This window comes from Hermetia illucens, chromosome 3, assembly GCF_905115235.1.
Source record: "Hermetia illucens chromosome 3, iHerIll2.2.curated.20191125, whole genome shotgun sequence".
Taxonomy (NCBI): Eukaryota; Metazoa; Arthropoda; class Insecta; order Diptera; family Stratiomyidae; genus Hermetia; species Hermetia illucens.
This window is the reverse complement of record NC_051851.1, coordinates 101881064-101902097: the sequence shown is the minus strand read 5'-3', so window position 1 is coordinate 101902097 and position 21034 is coordinate 101881064. Positions and strand designations below refer to the sequence as shown.

At 42.9% G+C, this 21034-nt stretch overlaps 1 protein-coding gene across 1 annotated transcript in view; it reads left to right on the top strand.

Moving 5' to 3' along the window:
* Positions 1 to 20580, top strand: part of LOC119651044 (serine/threonine-protein kinase D3) — a 122618-nt gene extending 102038 nt beyond the window's left edge. Inside the window, exons 9-10 of the mRNA XM_038054366.1 lie at positions 16897 to 17079; positions 17138 to 20580. Of these exons, the coding sequence (XP_037910294.1) occupies positions 16897 to 17079; positions 17138 to 17337 (383 nt within the window). The 3' untranslated portion in view covers positions 17338 to 20580. The remainder of the gene's footprint in view (positions 1 to 16896; positions 17080 to 17137) is intronic.
* The last annotated feature ends 454 nt before the right edge of the window (positions 20581 to 21034 follow it).

The window sequence follows — 21034 nt, the reverse complement described above, 5'->3', positions numbered from 1 at the left end:
TTAAGACACGGATTGATTTTGTGACCACAATCAGAGCCCCGCTGAGACAAGCAACAACGGTACCAGTCTATACCAAGTGCATGGCTCAGCATTCATACTGGTGGATGCAAGAATTACCTAAATCTCTACCGAAGTATGGAGTACGGCACCCGTGTTGATACGTAACACCACGTCGAGGCCCGAAGGTTTCTTCTCGCTTGAGCACAACCACCATGAAACTCCTACTAGAGGGGCCAACCGCAAATAACCGAGCTGTCCTCACATACAACAGGAGTTCACCCGAAGTATGTGAGTCCAGAGGCTTTCCCGGTTCCCATGGTGCCAGTATACCCCTGGTAATGTTTCGTGACCAATTTGCCACTTCAGATGAGTCCCCGTGCAGACTCGGGTCTGATCGCCCTGATTAGGCCTTCGGAGCATTCGCCTACTGAATCACGGCCGGCAAACGAAAGTGATTACAGCATCCTCGGCCACTTGGTTTTGGTTTGGCCGATAGGGTTGCCGCCCCATCTTCCTCGCCGCCACCTCTGAGCACCAACGTCAGGGGGAGAACCCTCTCCTTGGCCCGACTAAAGGGCTTCTTCCAGGAAGAAAGCGCAATCAGAGGGAAAGGCATCCATTGAGGCATCCAAGTTGAGGGAGCCGTGTATCTGGTTTCTCGGTGAAACCCTCTTTGGTTTCGGTTGGTGGTGGAGTGTTGTTGTGGAGCGAGCAACTTGTGTGTCGAACGCACGCAAGTGCGAATCGGAGTGGCCGTGACATCGAAAAACAATTTTTGACAGCGAAAATAACAATTCGTCAACTTTGAAGCGAATCGGTCGGGATATTTCTCATCACTCCTCACCCAGCTTCCGTCCGATTCGGATTGGTGATTTGCGCAGGATTGGCTTATTGACCTTTTTCGTCGCTCTCCAAAAAAAAGTATTTTATGGATTTTCGATTCTCAGGGAAGGGTTTTAGATTCTGATGTTTCTGCTTTTTTAGGTTTTGTGTAAATCAAAACCGAATTAAAATCGGTTTACTGTGTGCCTGTCCGGTTGCCTGCCCGCTTTTCACATGCACTTTTCTCAGAAGTGGCTGTACCGATTGACACCAAATTTCGTGGAAGGATGGGGGCTGTGACCCACGCATCCAGAGCTACATCGTTCTATGTGGAATTTTAAAGGGGCGAGTCTACATATATGCAAGGGAGGGGTGTACAAGTTTTTTTTATTCAATATTGCCATTGTGGGGCATCAAATCTGGTTTTAAATTTCTTCCAATTAAAACCGCCCTGATTCCTGCCCTCTTCCCCACGGAATCGCCGCAAAATATTTCGTCGCGTGGCGGATATAGCTTTAGTCTTTCTCTTCGCTCCTCGATTCCATTCGCAACCGAACCTTTCCGCAATGGTTTCGGGAATGCATATCGCATGACAAAGAGCTTGCATGTGGTTGCAAATCTTTGGATGGTCTTGTGAAGGTCGTTAACGGTCGGCTTCTCATTCACGATGACGAACAACTGAATAGATGGAAAGAACACTTCACCACGGTCTTTAATCGTATCACATCCGGTGAAGTTCCTCCTCTTGTGGATAGAATAACTAGTCACCGTAATATGCGGATACAGACTGTTCCTGCAAGCAGAAGGGAAATTTATTCGGTCATCAATGCCCTCAAACGGAATAAATTTACTGGCCTTGACGATCTCCCCTCAGATTTATCTATCGCTGCACCTGCAGTTACTGCAGATCAGCTGTTTGTACGCACAGAAATGTTGGGAATCTGAGACCTTTCCCAGAGAATCGAAGTAGGAGATGTTCGTCAAGATTCTGTTTTGACTGTGAGAATTGTAGGGGTATCTGCGTGCTCCCTGCTGTTGCAAAGATAATGGCTAAACTAATTCTGGAACGCACCAAAGAACATCTCGAAAATTTGATCGACAGAGAGCAGGATGATTTCCACTCGGGATCTTCCTGCATTGACCACATCAACACCCTACGAATAATTTTGGAGCAGGGCACTGAGTTTAGACCGTCACTGCACTGACTTTGATAAAGATTTCGATAGCGTGATGCGAATTACTAAGGGGTTTAAATGCATTGTTTTTATACCGCTTATTGAAATTTTCCCTGGCGACCCGCAAATTTGTATGAGTTAGTCAGAAATACGAATAAACGGGATATAAAATATAGGGATTTTACTGTATCACCAAACAGTTCTTTATAGCTAACTCGTACTATAGGTAGGTACAATACTCAGTACGGAGTGGTGAATGCATTTTCCCAAGCTATATATGTATACACATCATAGCACCCATGCAAGGACAGGGCAGATTCTTCGTCAAAGCCTGTTGATAAGACAGAGATGAAAACAACAATCGAACTGCCGTGGTCACCCAAAAAGCAAAAGTAGCTACCAAATTATTAAAGAATTTACTAACACGTAGGCAAAAAGGTTGTAATCACGTAATCATATAGTCATAATTCTGCATTTTAAGATGTGATTGCCTTATTTCGCTGTTTAAGAAAGTGAATATTGGCATGACTTTCAGCTGAGATGAGTTCGAAGGAATGATTTAAATATGCTTTTTTGCGCTTGGTGATTTTTGATTTTATCATCAGTCATAAGAAATCGCTAGAGGGAATAGAATATGTAATCATATAAGAGTTGTGTGAGAGTGGTCAAAGGGTAATATAGGTCCCAGGGCGAATCGTGGATTGGTTCCCACGATGGAGCATAAAACCTGGGAAATGCCTGCTGAACCAACACCAACAGCTCTACTACCAAACCCTATCTCCACCTCCACGTGGTGACCGCTGGCAGCTCTTTCGTAACGAAAAGCTGCAGACGGAGAAGGATGAAGGCGAGTCTCCCGCGCCTAAAAACGGGACAAACTGTACCAATTGGTCCTCCAGGTTGGGGGTTGGGTAGGGCTGAAAACTCTACACGGAAAACCGATGTTACAGAGCCACGGACAGGACTTTACAACGACGAACCCGGCAACGACAACCGACTAACGATTTGCGCATTTTCTCATTGAATGTGCGCTCCCTGTACAGAGATAAAGCTGATATAGGGCTATAGGGACCGATTTCCTGGAGAAGAGCCGCTATACCATATATTATAGCGGTCATCCAGTAAACCATGTGCTCGGAGTAGGTTTCTTAGTCAGCCAAAAAATGAAACCTACTGTTATCGGCTTTGAAAACATAAGCGAACGGCTATGCACTTTGCGCTTGCGAGGCAAGTTTAGAAATATAAGCCTCATTAACGTTCACGCCCCTACAGAGGAGACTTCAGAGTCGGAGAAGGATACCTTCTACGAGGCACTAGAACGAAACCTCGAAGCCTGTCCCAGATATGATATTAAAATCATACTTGGGGATTTTAACAGACAAGTAGGGAAGGAACCCTTATTCAGGCGATACGTTGGCTCCCATAGCTTACACGAAAAAACAAATGATAACGGACTGCGGACTATTCAATTAGCAGGGTCATACGAAATGGTTGCTGGAAGTACCTGGTTTGCGCGGAAAGCGGTCCACAAACATACGTGGGCCTCTCCAGACGGGACCACTTTCAACCAAATTGACCACGTGTTGATCGAACGCCGCCACCTCTCAGCCTTGATGAATGACAAAACATATAGGGGGGCCAATATAGACTCGGACCACTATCTCGTTGGCATGGTGCTCCGAGCTCGAATAACAATACCACTTAGAATCCCCTCTGACAATCAGGTGAGAGTGAACACTGAAGCCATCCACAACACAACCCTTCGCGACACATATAAGAGGGAAATGGATGCCGCAATAACTGCAGTCAACAGAGGACCTGGAGATGAAGCATCAACAAATGATCTTCACAATCACCTGAAGAACGTTATAATGGATACGGCCACAAACATACTTGGCCCCAGCCGCAAAATGGGTCGGCACGGCGGGTTTGATGATGAATGTAAGCTAGCAACGGAACGGAAAAATGCCGCATACCGAGTAATGTTGCATTCTCAAAGAACGCGGGCACGCGCAGAGACTTATCAGGAACTCCGTCGAGCTGGGAAGCAACTTCACAGACGGAAAAAGGAAGCCTGGGAGAACCAACAAGGCTGTGAACTAGAAAAGTACAGGGAGCAACCGCACCAGGCACGGAAGTTTTACCAACAAGTCAGCAGGATGAAGCCTTATACACTTCGATGCACATCCTGCCGACACAAAGAGGAAAATCTGATGTCCGACAGAATGGGCATATTGGAGCGATACATTGAGTACTTTGATGAGCTACTCAACAACCAGAACATCGACGAGTTGGAAGTCCCGCCAACTGAAGACGAACAAATACTGCCACCACCAAGTTTAGGAGAAACAGTCCGTGCAATTCATCGGCTAAAAAATCATAAGTCGTGAGGAGCCGATGGAATTACGGCCGAATTGGTTAAATATGGAGGCGACCAGTTACACCAAATGGTTCATCAACTTGTGCTCAAGGTATGGGACAGCGAATCAATGTCTGACGATTAGCAACGAGACATTATCTGTTTCATACATAAAAAGGGAGATATCATATAGTGCAGCAATTATAGAGGTGTCACGTTGCTGAGTACCATCTATAAGATATTCTCCACTATCTTGCTAGGCCGGATAGCCCCATATGCCCAGAACATCATTGGCCCATACCAAAGAGGCTTCACTCCAGGCAAATCAGTAACAGATCAGATTTTCTCTGTGCGGCAAGCGCTGGAAAAACTGTTGGAATATGTACAACAGTTGCACCATCTATTCATCGACTTTAAAGCCGCCTATGATAGCATAGCCAGGGTAAAACTGTACACGGTCATGGGAGAATTCGGTATCCCAACGAAATTAATAAGACTGACTAGGCTGACCCTGACTAATGTGCGAGGCCAGATGAAAGCAGCAGGATCAGTCTCAAGACCATTCGACATCAACAACGGTCTACAACAAGGGGATGCCCTATCATGCGTCCTCTTTAACCTGGCCCTCGAGAAAGTGATCCGTGATGCTGAGGTAAATGCAAGAGGTACGATCCTCTTCAAGTCCGCTCAACTACTGGCCTATGCAGATGATATCGACATCATGGGAATAGCCACCCGAAGCGTACAAATTGCCTTCATCCAGATCGAGCAGGCGGCGCGAGATCTCGGCCTGCACATCAATGCAAGCAAGACAAAATATATGGTGGCAACGTCAGCACCGACGACGAATCAATCAATAACATCAAACCGCACTAGTCAAACACGAAGAAGAATAAGGATAGGAGAATACAACTTTGAGACCGTTGACAATTTCTCCTATCTAGGGTCGAAAATCACAACCGATAACAGCTACGATGATGAAATCCGCGCACGGTTGTTCTCAGCCAACAGAGCCTATTTCAGCTTACAAAGACTGCTCCGCTCGAAACGTCTCACCATAGGGTCAAAGCTCTTACTGTACAAGACTATGATCTTGCCAGTCCTCATGTATTCCTCGGAAACTTGGGTTCTTAGCAAGAAAAATTGCGAACTCTTGGCCGCGTTCGAGAGAAGAATCCTCCGAAGAATTTTTGGCTCCCTACATGAGGATGGACGATCCCGTAGCCTATACAATGACGAAATCTATGAGCGATACCATGACCGTCCGGTTGTTTATAAAATCCGGCTCAATAGGTTACGGTGGGCGGGTCACTTAATCCGTATGGATGAGGATGATCCCACCCGGAAAGTCTATAAGGGCAATATCTATGGTAAAAAAAGAAGACGAGGCAGACCCTGCCTAAGATGGAGCGATGGTGTAGGTCAGGACGCCACAGAGCTTTTAGGGATATCAAATTGGTGGACCTCGGCGCAAAACCGGAATGTCTGGAGTTCCTTATTTAGGCAGGCCTAGACCGATTACACACATACTTTACAATCGAGTTATTGGAGATTTGTACTTTTAGGATTTTTGGTTTGGAGCATTATTTTGTAAGTTTGTTTTTGGTATGTTTTTAAAGTTTTTAAAGATAATTTAGTTTGGTACATTTGAGTGACACAACACGACAGAATATTGCGTGGCAGGATACGCGTATTGAAATCACTATTAGACAAATGTCTGTGTCTTTCCATATAAATGCCTGTTTGAAATAAATACATTACATGTATATGCCGACAAATTGAAAGCAATCGACCTCATCCCCATTTCAGGTCACCTATATGCGCGCGGTATAGGGTTATTTGCGCTTTATAGTTTGTTTGCAAATACATATCTACAGCCGTGATCGCAGCAGCCGAAATGGTGAATTGAAATATATATAAATATATTTTTGTACTGCAACCACAGCCGCAGTTGTCAATTCTCGTGGTCATCACCACAGTGATCTACTGTAGGCAGTACCCTTACAAAAATGACCCCACTTGCAAATGTGCTTGCAGAAGCTTATCTGTACACATCAGAGACGCTAAACAAGGAAAAGGCATAATCTTCGTCAAATCGTATTGGTAAGAGAGAGATCGGTGAGTTTTTGCTATTCTGGTACTACGGCGTGCTCACCCATATAGCAAAAAGTTGTTTGACGTATTCACTTATACTTAAGCAAAAAATTGCCAATCTCACCAATATATTGGCAAGTCCGGGCGGTATGTCAAACACAGCTGATCGGGTTTTCGGTACATCTCGCTCATGCTCAAAGGCAAAACAATTTGAAATCGTGTGTACTCGCACTGATTTCCCCCCTTGAGGGGCAAGGGGGAGTGAGGTAGCTGTCTAATATCTAACTGTGGTCATCACTACAATTGATTTTGTGCCTTAAGGCCGGCATCCACGTTCAGTTCAGTGAAAGCACCATCCATGTATGGGTAAGCCAAGCAGCAACATTGGTTTAACCTTGGCTTGGAAGGCTTTCAGATGCAAATTTGAGATACTTTTGTGTGTGAGGATTTATAAAAAATGTTTACCAACGATGAAGATATCCATGAATTTCTTGCTCACAATCAAAACAAACATGAAGTTCTTGCTCTCTGCCTGTACAACTTGTGTGCGACGACCGTCGACAGTCCGCATCAACGCGCACACATGCCGGTTTTTTTCATCTCAGGTGCAAATGACATTCAGAACTGATCGTTGGACCTTCAAGTAGCGCACCCAATGGTTACAGCACGACACGCCACGGCAGATTTTTTGGAGCAATATTGGCAATGATAAAATATTGCTTGGCGCATTTGAGAGAACTAATGTTGTGCAGCATTATTTGGCTAATATCGTAATTAATTATCATAATTAGTGTCCGGGTAGCTGAGTGGTAAGAGCACAAGGCTGTCGTACGGAAGGTCGCGGTTCAAATCTCACTGGTGGTAGTGAAATTTGTATCGTGATTTCACGTCGGATATCAGTCGACTCAGCTGTGAATGAGTACCTGAGTCAAATCAGGGTAATAATCCCGAGCGAGCGCAATGCTGACCACATTGCCTTCTGCCGGTATACTGTAGTGTACCGTCACGACCTTGAATGAAGTGCTTTAACACACTTTAAGGCCCTGATCCAATATGGATTGTTACGCCAACGATTATTATTTATTATAATTAATTTTAAGATTTAATATTAATTAATGTTAAAAAAGGGTTGCCATTTGAGAATTGTCTGCCAAATGAAAATCTGCTGACCGTCACCGAAGGTCGCAATATTCACTTTGCCGGAAATTCCCAAACAGCAACATTTTTTCCGAAAATTTACAGCCTAAAAAATCGAAGCGGCATTCCTAGGTACAACCGTTTCACCCAAAATAATATCATTGATTACGACATCCTCATAAAAACAAAGGCGGCAACATTAATCCAGCATTCCTTCGCAAATATCACCCAAATTTTTCAATATTGCCCAGTTCAGAAACATATATATATATATATATATATATATATATGTTCAAAACGTGTCACGCCAATAATCCAACGCAACATCTTCGTCTCCATTACCGCAAGAGGCCGTTTATTGTCTTTTATAGTCGGCTAACACTCAGAACGACAGAGAGCGACAGGACGGACGATATTGCGGTGGATGTCCCGTGTGACGGTGTCCATAACAAGAACAAAGAGCAATGATGAGGAGACGCTTCCTTGATAAACACCAACAGAGACACGAAGCGGTTTTGATACACCCGCCACATTTCGAACTTTCCTTTTCGGATCGTGGTAGAGCAATTGAACCCAGCGTACAAGTTCTTCTCGCACTAAGTGGTGTCGTAGAGCATATCACAGGAGTTCGTATAACACGCGGTCAAACGCTTTCCCTAGATCCAGAAATGCAATGTAAAAAGTGTTTCTCCATGAGTAACCACGTAGTGTGTATTACATTAGTAGTTCCGCAGCTGTCGACAAACCCGGTTTGATTCACGGTTATTTCAGCGACTTTGCGAATATGGTTGTCAAGAATGCGTTCGATAATCTTCATGGAATGGGATAGTAATCGGATCGGACGGCAATTTGAACATTCTGCTGGACTACCTTTTCTTTTTCCATATTGGAACTGTGGTACTTTCCTGTCAATCATATGGTGTTCTATCTTCCTGAATAACCCGATTAAAGAATTCACTGAGCCACAGTGTTGGGTCCCAGCTCTTCTTTTCCAGAGCTCAGATGCGATGTCGTCAGGTCCTGTGGCTTTCCCCGATTTCATTCGTTTTATTGCCTCCTCGATTTTAGTTGGATTGACAGTCAGTCCTAGGGGTTCACGGTCTTCTTGAGACACGGATTGATTTTGTCACCACAATCAGAGCCCGGTCTCTTCCCGCTTGAATGCAACCACAACCTCCATGAAGCTCCCACTAGGGGGCCAACCGCAAACAACCAAACTGTACGCACATACAACAGAAATTCTCCTGAAGTATGTGAGTAGGGGCTATCCTGGTTCCCATGGTACCAGTATACCCCTGGTAAGGTTTCGTAACCAATTTGCCACTTCAGATGAGTCCCCGTGAAGACTCGGGTCTGATCGCCCTAATTAGGCCTTTGGAGCATTCGCCTATTGCATCACGGCCGGCACACCAAAGTGAGTACAGCGTCTCCCGGTGCCACCACTATGGAGGTTCTCCTCGGCCACATGGTTTTGGTTTGGCCGACAGGGGTGCCGCCCCATCTTCCTCACCGCCACCTCTGAGCATCAGTTGGGCTGACATGAAAGTTCTGGGGGTTTAACGTGAGTACCTGACGTGAAGGCAAAATCCCACGGTCCTCTTCGGACACGGATTGATTTTGGGACCACAATCAGAGCTCCGCCATGCAAGCACAGCGGTATTGGTTTATACTGAGTGCAAGCTCAGCATTCAGTGGATGCGAGGCCTATCTAACACCTCTGCCGCAACTAAGGAGTACGGCACCCGAGTTGTACAGCGCAACTCCACGCTCGAGCTCAGAGGAGCTCTGCCCGCGAGTTAGGCATAACCACAACCACCATGAAACTCCCACTAGGGGGCCAACCGCAAATAACCGGGCCGAGAACACATCCTCCAGGAATTCTCCTGGAGCATATGCTCTTAGAGGGCCATCCCGGTTCCCATGGTACCAAATATCCTCCGGTGAGGCTTCGTGGCAGGGCCACTTCAGAGGAGTCCCTTGCAGACTCGAGTCTGATCGCCCTCCTCGAGTATGTGGGAGTTGCGCTGACAGGTGGAACTGCTCCAAATGTCGGCAATGATTGTGGAAGTGGAGGATGAGCAAATTCTTCAGTTGAAATCTGCTCGAAGTATTCTCGCCATCTATCCGTCGCGACTCGACAATTGGTAAGCAAAGTACCGTTCTTGACATTAACGCAACAGAAGCGGTCGATATTCCGAGTGTCCAGTTTATCGTAAAGACTTTTGTAATGGTTCGCTCGGGTGAAAGCGATCGCTCTCTTTGCTTCCCAGTTGGCATTCTTATAAATTTTCCAATTGACCAGCGTTTTATAGTCGAGAAACTTATGGTAGAGGCGTTTCTTTTCACGGACCTTTATTTCAACATCGTCATTCCAAAGCCAAGTATTTCGGTTAAGTTACCGCTTGCCTGACTTGCTGACTCTGAGGCCGCTTTATGGATCGTATCTTTCATTTGGTTCCACGATTCTTCCACATTCGTACTGGTTGGTAATCGCGTTAGTGAAATCATTTCTTCTTTCTTCTCACGAAATCGCCACCATTTAATGCGCGGCGGGCCAGTGCATTCTTCACGCTGTTTTATCGGTGGCTTATTTCGCAGGGCGGCAATCAACGGCCGATGTTGAGGTGCGATGGTCTCATAGGAATCGTCTTACGAGAATATAGTCGATTTATGTTTTACTGTTCCCACTATAAAATGTAGGAAGATGAGATAATCGTTTGATGAACCAGGTATTCATAAGTACAAGGTCATGAGTGTCAGCAAAATCGATTATACGCTCGCCACCTTCATTGCGTACTCCAAACCCCTTTCCTGGCAACTTTCATGGCAACTGTTACCGTCTGCCTTTTCACCCAAATGACAATTAAGGTCGCCGGCAATGATTATGTAGTCGTCAGCAGGCACTTGACAAGTCTTTTCATCGAGAAGTTGCCAGAAGGCATCTTTCTCGGCATCAGGTCGACCTGTCTGTGGTGCGTATAGGTGAGGAAGTAAATAGTGCGATCAGCTGATATTATGTTGAGCTTCATCAGTCGATCATCAAATAGGTCGATTTCTTTAATGGCATCACGGAAACCCTCTGAAATGGCAATGCCAACACCGTATTGAGTGTGTGGGCTACCAAAATAGAGAAGTTTATAGTCATTTTTACCGTATTCGCGTTCAATGTCACAGCTTTTGGCACCAGACCATCGGATTCTTGCAGAGCGTAGATATCAATGCACTTTTTTCGAAGAGCTCTTCCGAGTTCCTCGGCCTTTCCAGTTAGGGTACCAATATTTAGCATGCAGACATTTATTTGTTTTACTTTTGCTCGGACTAACTTACTTACGCCCTGACGCCGTCCATGGGTCAAGAACCCTTGCCCATTTCTCGACAGCATCGGGGCCCGTCCTGCCGCGTCGACTGAGGTGGAGGCCCTAGCATTTTTTCCATGGCTTGTGACTTGGTGCGATCATCTTGTTTCTAACGACATTAGATGTATCTTCTGACAGGCTTGTCGCGGGGTCTGCCACCAAGAAAGATCAGGTAGGATCTAGCATAATGAAATAACTCCAATTGTACTTTATTTATCTCTTTCCCTCACCTGAGCATTTTATTTTTGAGGATAGTACAGATTACGTTGCCTCAAACCCTCCTCCTTTACCTGGGCTTGGGACCAGCTCACTATGTTAATAGCATGGCGGACTTATTTCATGATTACTTGATTATGATGTGATTTTGATTACAATCGTGTAATCACAAAATCACGCTCATTTCCGATTTTAATGCAATCATAATCATGATTATGATTTTGCCCAACTCTGGTTTGTACTTGCTCAGGGTAAACCTTTAATGACGCCGCGCAAAGTGAATTTGTACCTACGCAAGTTATTTGAATTGTTTGAACATGGTCGTCATCCATTTCGATGCAGGTGCTAAGCTCGGGGATAATTTTCTTTGCCTCCTTGGGAAGGTTTTCTGCCAGTTCCTTTACCCATTTCTCTTTCTTTTTCCACTCATACAGGCATTTAGGGAAGAGATGGGAATCTGAAGACGTCAGGTCAGGAGGATGCGGGTGGTGGTTAAAAACGTCTTATACAAAAGAGTCCAGGAGTAGTTTTGTATCGTTGGTTGGGTATGATATTGAATTGTCGTGCAGCATGAATCGCCCTTTAAATTTTTTTATGATCTCTCAGCCAGATATTCAAATAAAATTTTGTTTTTCTGGTTCCAAAACACGAATGTTGATGTTGAATGATTTTTAATGTTTTGTGTTAAACAAAACTTCATTAAAATAGATTCAAAGACAGGTTGTCCGTATGCCTGTCACACCCGATCTACTCGGAAACGGCTGAAATTATTGTCACGAAATTTGACGAGGAGCTGTGGTCTTGGAATCCCTTTATATATATATATATATGCCTGGCGTACCAGGTTTATCCTCACCTGAGTTGCAAACGCAGAGCTGCATGCGACCAGGCGCGTGTCATGGGTTGCGGATAATGACATGACCCACCGGGTCAGCTACGAATATCGCAAGTTAGTCTTGTAAATAAGTCGCCGCGAACAAGCAGAACGTTTCCCTTTGTGTTCGTCCTCCCTTACCGATTCTTCCCGTTCAGGGGGAGTAAACCTCCTTAACAAATCCGTAATCCGGGGTGAAGGGATCGACGCGCCTATCGGATGAATTGCAGTGACGTTACACTGTATTTCAGCGGCTCCCCTCCAAATACCTTCCCTACCTTTGGAGGTAACCGTGGGGCATTGCAACATTGGGGCTCTGTTGCAGGGCTGACTGGTTCCCCATTACTCGTGGGAATAAAATTGGGGACTTTTGTTTAAATTCTTTAAATGGGACCCCAGGGACACGAAGACAGTACCCAACACGGTTAAGGGTCGTTCACCAACATCAGAGCGGCTCTTCGCCCTTGGATGTTTTGGCGGTTATGCGTCAACCACCAGGGACGGGAGACCTAGGCGTCGTATGGTTTGGACGAACCAACTCAACGAATTTATCGTCCGCGCCTATTACCGTGTCACGGATTTGGAACGGAATCCATCAGGGTACAGACATCGACTACATGACGCGTTCATAACCCGATTTCCGGAGCTAAGTCATGTTCCGGAACAGAACGTCGTCAACCAGTACCGGGTGATCGTGAATAACAACCGAGTTGCCTTACCAACTAGGCAACAAATCTTCCAAGAGGTTTCACTTGAGCTCGGCATGGAGTCATCAAATTACCGGACTAGTCAAAGGAGTAACACAAGTACTCCACCTGTAAGGCACTCCATGAATCCAGTAGTCAGGAGAAGCTTAGTAACTGGGGATGTCGACCCAATTTATAATGAGGCTTTGACCGCATTTCAGGTCGCATTCACAGAGTATGCTGAGATTCTCCCAGACGCTAGGCCAAAGATCCCAAAACTGAAGTTTACTTCGGCAACTACTAACATCATTGCTGCCGTTGACAGAATTTTGGCTGATCGTTTGGCTAGCGAGATTACTGCTACGGAGGTTCACAGCCTGATCTACGTTGCAGCTGCCACGGTTATTCGTCTCCATAACCAACATCTTAGAGCGAATAACAGAGGTATGCGCAGAAGGACTTTACCGTTCTGGGTGTTTCGACTCAACAAAAGAGTCGAAAAGTTGAGAAAGGAGATTGGTCGTGTGACGCAAGCACTCCTTGGAAATCCATCACCAAGAGTGCACAGATGCATTGCGAACATCATTAGAAACTACCATCTGTCCAATGATATGCCAACCGAAGAAATCCTCGAGGTGCTGAAGCAGAAACTTGCGGTATGCTCCAATCGCATCCGTAGGTATCAGAAAAGCTTTCAGCGAAGGACAGACAACACCTTGTTCTTCCAGAACCAACGAAGATTCTACAAAAATCTCACCAGCTCAGATAGGAAAAGTAACCTCGATCTGGATCAGGCAGAAGACTTCTGGAGAAGTGTTTGGAGCGAATGTAGCCGTTGCAATTTAGAAGCAGCGTGGCTCCCACACCTTATGCGTTCATGCGAGGCCCTCCCCGAAATGACCATGCCTGACGTAACTGAAGTCGACGTTGAAGCAGCCCTTGAGAAGGCAGGTAACTGGAAGGCGCCAGGAGTTGACAAGATTCACAACTTCTGGCTGAAGCGGTTCAAGAGCACTCACAGGATATTGGCAAATCAATTTAATCAGATGATTGCCGATCCTGATTTAGTTCCACCATTTTTCACCAAGAGGATAACTTTCCTCATCCCCAAGGAACAGGGTGTCTCTTGCCCTTCAAAATGTCGACCAACTACTGGTTTCCTACCATCTACAAGGTCTTCACTTCAGTTCTGTGCGCGAACATCTCAAAACATCTTAATGTTCATAAATTGATAGCTGAGGAGCAAAAAGGATGCGCAAAAGGCTCCCGAGGCTGCAAAGAACAGCTTATAATTGATACGGTTGCTGTAAAGCAGGCTGTCCACCAAAAACGAAACATCTCGACAGCCTACATCGATTATAAATCAGCCTTTGACTCCATATCATATTCGTGGTTACTACAAGTGTTACGCTTGTATAAAATCAACCCGAATGTCGTTCTTCTACTGAGAACAGTAATGAAGAATTGGAGCACGAAGCTATCGGTATCTTAGCAAACATCAGGAGAGATACCAATCAGGCATGGCATTTTCCAAGGCGACTCTCTAAGCCCACTGTGGTTTTGTTTGGCTTTGAATCCGTTATCCCATCTTTTGCATGAAAGCAAATACGGGTTCCAAGTCAAGCATGGCATATTGTCGAAATGTACATTAAGCCATTTAATGTACATTGACGACATCAAATTGTATGCCAAAGACGAGAACCAACTTCGCTCCTTGCTGGACATCACCATCCAGTTCAGCAGGGATATCGGCATGCAGTTGGGTTTGGAGAAATGTCGCATAAAAACAATTGTTCGGGGAAAACACATCGACAACGAAGGATACAGTCAAAATAACATCCGAATTGAGGGCATGGATTCGGACGACGTCTACATATACCTCGGCATATTGCAAGCAACAACACCTGCTGTGGCAATAATCAAATCTAAGTTGCTGGGGGAATTTGCACGGCGTCTGGATCTTGTCGTTAAAACTGAGCTGTACGGGAAAAATAAAATCATGGCAATCAACACCTTCGCCATTCCCGTCCTTCTATACACTTTCGGTGTGATACAGTGGAGTAATACCGATTTAGAATCTGTCAATAGACGGGTAGTAAGTAAGGGTAGTTCTTGCAAACAACAACATGCACAATAGAGCTGCCGAAAAATTGAGGATCACTATCCCACGTCATCAGGGAGGAAGGGGGGTACTTGATTTAAAAACATTGCACTACAATCAAGTGCATTCTCTTCGTGAGTTTTTCTATGAGAAACAATCCTCTAGCCTCTAGCCTCTCTACATCAGGCTACCGTCATGGCAGATAATAAATTATCTCCTTTGAACTTGAGAAGCAGAGAATGGGATCTCATGTCGAATGTTACTTCAGTCCAACAGAAGATCGACATGTGGAAAGAGAAACCCATGCACGGAGGTCATATAAAAAATTTGTTGTTGTCAGGCATTGACATCGAAGCCTCCAACAAATGGTTGACAAATGGTGTACTTTTCTATGAGACCGAAGCATTCCTAACTTCAATTCAGGATGCTTCGCTCCCAACAAAAAATTACAAACGGTACATTCTTCACGACTCTTCAATCACCAACTCCAGTTGTAGGTTATGCAACTGTGAAGAGGAGACCATCCAGCACATAACATCTGCGTGCAGGATGTTGAGCGGTACCGAGTACACCAATCGTCATAACTCCGTCTGCAAGATTCTCCATCAGAACCTTGCGTTGAAGTATAACTTAGTGGCAACCTACCATCCTTACTATAAGTATACTCCGCAGAGAATCTTGGAAAATGATCGGGTCAAACTACTGTGGGATCACACTATTGACCACAGTGTTAATCATAACAGACCCGATCTAGTTCTGCTTCTGAAGGAAGAACGAGCGTGCTTTATAATCGATGTAGCCGTACCGTTGGACCGGAACACTGTTGAAAAACAGCACGAAAAAATCCGGAACTACGGCCCCTTGGCAGACGATATGAAGCAGACTTGGAGACTACAAAAGATCGAAGTAGTCCCAGTAGTAATTTCAGCGACGGGATTAGTCCCGCAGAACTTACATAAAGCGCTGAAAACGCTCGATCTTAGGGCTGGACTACACATGGAGATGCAAAAAGCGGTTATCCTTGCAACCTGTGCTATAGTCCGAAGAGTCCTGTCCGGTAACAATCTGACCTAATGGGTTTCAGTCTTGATCCGCACTGTCGTCAATATAAGATCCATGTCTCTGTAGTGTAGAACCTCCGCGTCATTGGCTGAAGTGTTTGCGACAATCGGGATGTAGTAATACATTTTCACATGGTCGCACACACTTTGCGTTAAAACGCATCATCGCTGTGATGCGGGCCTTTGGATGTTGCCTTCAGCCCATCCTTAGGTTGGTCGCCCCTCGGTCCGGTTGGGCGGGAAGAGGGTCCGTGGGCTTTTTGAACTAAAACTAGCGCAATTTTGTATTGAGTTTAAGGGGGAGGCTCCCAATACCTGTGAAAGGAGAGCGTACAATTTTTTTCATAGAATATTATCATGTGGAGTATCAAAGGAAAGGGCTCAATTAGTACTTTTCGAAACTTAACTTATTACTGATATTGGGTGAAACATGGGGTAGTGAGGGCTCAAAATGTGTGCCTCGCAAAGTGTAACAGATCTCGTTCTACCCAACCTAGCAAATCGGGAAATCTGAAAAAATTTATGGTGGTGCAGCTGTACGAACTTTAGGTTACAGAATACGTCCCACTCCGATATCTGCTTAAATAAAGTTGATAATAGCATATTAAAGTTTAAAAGAACTAACTTCATAGTAAATACAAAATTTTAAGAAGAAAACCCAACTATTATTGATAAAGTTTTAGTTAAAAATTGGGTATTTCCTGTGAATTTATTTTTTTTTACTATGAATACATAACCTTTATACCTTTATACCTACCTTTATACGACTTGTTTGGTTTTAAGGGTGTACTGGGCAATTTTTCGGAAAAAATGATCCTGCTTCAAAACATAGTGACCTCAAATTCGTCTCGTTTTGAAAAGGAGATGTAAGTCTGCCTGACAGTGCTGCCACCTTTTCGAAAAACCACCAGTATACTTTGGTCCTATTTAATATGATTATAGAGGAGAGTGTAGACGATGTTCCCATATAAATGCTTTTCAATGATTTTACCTTGACCTGTTTTCAACTTTTTAGCTCCCGAAGTTCTACGGAATAAAGGCTATAACCGATCTTTGGATATGTGGAGTGTGGGAGTCATAATCTATGTTAGTTTGAGCGGAACGTTTCCTTTCAACGAAGAAGAAGATATCAACGATCAAATTCAAAATGCTGGATTCATGTACCCTCCTAACCCTTGGAAAGAAATATCTTCGAATGGTGAGCAATTTTGTCGGAATTCTAGAAGAACTGTTGTTATAGTAAGCTTCCATTTCAGCAATTGATTTAATCAACAATTTGCTTCAAGTAAAACAGCGGAAACGTTACACAGTGGACAAGAGTTTGCAACATTATTGGCTACAAGATAAGCAAACTTACCAGGACCTAAGAGCGTTGGAGGCTTCAGTAGGGATCCGTTATCTAACTCATGAAACGGACGATGCCAGATGGGCCGCTTGTGGGGATCACCACTCCTGACCACCTTGCCGATCAGCTAATAGCAGTAGAATAAGTTGTGAAGAAAGTGACCCCGATGAAAGCAAGTCAAACAATATTTGCAATAGTCTACCTAGCACTCCAAAATACGAGGCAATCAGCGGAAAGGCTTTCAAATGGGTGCGTGGGCGATTGTGCCGCAATCTAAAGGCCTAAATATTTTTAAGGTTGGAATCTTAGAATCTTTAACAAATATTTTAAATCTAGAATTATACTTAAATGTAACACAAAGGAATTGCTTCAGATGGCCAAATCGATAAAGTACCCTTAAAAACTCATACCGTTGGAGGGTTGGTTTTTCTGACAATGGACTCTATCTTCACAGTCTCAAAGTTGGTAGTGTCCCATCATGTAGAATCGCCTAGATAAGTCAGGGAATTGAGATTGATTTGCTACAACAAAAACGAGAGTTGATGTAGTTGCACTTAATACAACTTCTCTGTATTTCACGTTTAGTTTGTGAAGAGTAAGCGCAAATTTTTAAATTCTCAGGAAACGGACACATACACCACATGTTCATGTTGACTTAGTAATTGTGAGGGCTTTTTGGTGCTTTGTGGCCTAAATTGACTAAAATAATCAATGAACTTTACGTGTACAAAGTTGTCCTTGATGAAAAATTGAAACAAACCTATTGAAATTTTGAATGAAAAATTGACTAATATGCGAAAGTGGAAACAAACCTCTAATGTGAACGACATTTATTAGCTTTTTTGTAGCGTACGGGTAGGCTACAGAACCATCATAGTTGTGCTTCTAGAAACTTTCTAATTGTCTTGCGATATTTTATCTGTTTTTACTCTTTGTTCAACATTCCGAATATCTTAAGCGTAGATTTCTAAAGAGGTGCGGAGTGATTTCTCGCGTATTGTGAATTTTAGATATTGCAAATACCTAGATACTTACATATTATTCATCAATTGCCTTCTATTTAATACGTTAAAAATAGCTACTAAGTAGGCTAGTGAAAAACTGCTGTCAACCTTTGAACAATGAATCTCAGCTTATGTTCAATTTGTTCGAATTTTATGGTTTCAATAGTTGCCCCCTGACATATGAAGTGCTATTGTGGGAAAACCTTTATTTGAAAAAATGCTCTATTACGTTAGTGCTTAAAAGTTATCCTAACGACCGGCTTCATCCGAGGTAACACATTAAGTGTTACCTCCTCGTGCGGAGGACTACCGACATGCCATGACGATCAAACCCTTTTATGATTCTTGTTTGTAACTTAAAAAAAGCACATTTCTATACATCATAGTTTGATGGATTCGCAAGCATTCATATCCATTCACATACATATGAGTATATAAAAAATAATTTAATTCTTTATGGCACCGGGGCATATCACATGCGTATGACGTGCGTCCTTTTTACGTGAAAGCAATGCGATGTTCTTAACATGGTGGTTACCTGCTGCTAACTTTAATCTTATTTTTTTTACAAATATTTCATGTGATGATGGAGGACTTGCTTCTTGTATGATTTTCCGAAATTACCATACCATACCATGAAATAGTTATATCAAAGCGTTGTGAGTTCAGCTGTCAAAACGTGCTGGATGTCAAATTCGTTGCAAAATAATTTTTTTGAATGTAGGTTTGTAGGAAAAAAACTTTTTAAAAACGCTTGGTTTTATATCTGGTTTTCTGTTTTTCTGGTTGTTGACTGTAAATTTTCTGTGATAATTTGACCTTACTTGAGAGGGTGACTCCTCTATTAAGCGCCACGAATACTGTGTGACATTATTCAATACTGAGTTTAAAGTGACGAAGGGCTAGCCAGACAATCGGTGTAAATTTTCTTAAATGAAATTATGATAATGCCCCCAAGTTATTTTTTTGTACCCTGAAATATCACAGAATGTCAGCATCATACATTACATTATATTACGACGTAGAAGCTATGTGCAAAAGAAAAAGCTCACCTAAGTTACAAAACCTTTCGGTTTTCTACCTGTTTATGTTTTTCATATTAACTTCAGCATTGTTTACGCTAGTTAAGGCTGAAAGTCAGTCTCCTAGGAAGTGAGTTCAAAATGAAGTTTAATTGCTCATGCATATTTTTTAGCACCTTTCCACGGTATTCGGTTCTGTGCAAGAGAATGCATCCGTTATAAAGTTGATCATTTGATCATGTTTTGACAAAAAAGGCTCATTTTAAAAATCATGCAACTTTGGACAAAGAAAATAATGAAAGCAATGCAGTCATTATTTTGCAGGAAAGTAATGAAATAGGGATACAAACCAATATATTATATTATATTTTGACTTTCCATGTGCGAGTGAGAAATTATCCGTCATACCGGACGAGTTGGGGCATCTTGACGTGCGATGTTATGATTTAAAAATAATTAAATCAAATATTTGAATTCCTTGAATTAACCGTACTATAATACTTTTCTCTAAACAATATGTACAATGATGATTACTCCTGGAACTTACGGGATATCAGTTAAAACTCCAAGTTGAAGGGAACATTTCCTTCTACTATTATTGATTACTTTATTAGGTCAAAATACTCTGGATATACTCCAATATATATACATACATAATATACAACTCACTATGTAGTCTGTAAGCATTTAAGTCGAAGAATTTTGGAAAGGACGAAATTTAGATTAGAAAATGTAGCTGGGCTGCCCAGTACAATGGTTAAGTTGGCTTCCTCTTAGACGTATATGGAGGGAACACCTTGGTTACGCTTTTCACTTTATATTATTGACGATATTCAACAAATCAATACAAAACCCTAAGAAATATCCTATTATTTTGTGCATATACTTAAATAATATGTGAATTGATATATTTATATACATATGTGTAAAATAAGACTTATGCCAAAAGCCAACAGGTTTCTATCTCTTCAATCTTAATCCAACCCACTACTCACGTAATAAAGATTATAAAATACAATGCGAAATCGATATGTAATTACTTATGTATTTTTCTCTACGAAAAGATAAGTAGTCAGAAACGAAAACAATCTCGAACTCCATTTACTTTTCTTTAAATATAAGTAAATGCGAATTGGGAAAGTAAGTGCGATAATGCTGAATTGCACACCAGGTAAATAAAAATGTTGTGAAGTGCCTACAGAACTTTGAATTTAGTCTTATCATAAAATGAACAAGAACAAATGGGTGAACTTGATGTGTCAAATTAGTTACGAAATATTATTATGGAGAGCAGAGTGTATTATTTAATAAATTTTTTTTCCATTTAACCACAATTGTTTCACTTATTTCTCTGGTCAACTTATCATCATTTATTACTTTTCATCATTTTCTCTTTCATGTATACATTGTGAGGAAAGAGGCAGAACGATTTCATTTAAATTTCGAGTTGCTCGAGGCTATGTATTTCTTGGGGGCCATTCTAAGTTTCAGAAAAAAGCTCAGATTGCTGTGTGGAGGGTCGAATGCAAACAAACGCGAAATTGGTAGAAGCTTAGACTTTTACATAAAGGTAATTATCAGCTTAATTGAACATAAAGGGAGATCGTAAAGCAACCCATAAACCTGAAAGCTCACTGCCAGCCACGTTACAATTCACTTACACACCGACCGCACCGCTTCTTTTTCTTCTTAACCTTTGTCCCATTTAGAAGTGGGGTCTGCTCGTCTCGAATGATTGCGCCAATTTTCACTTTCAAATCACGCTGTTTCGGTCAGCATTTT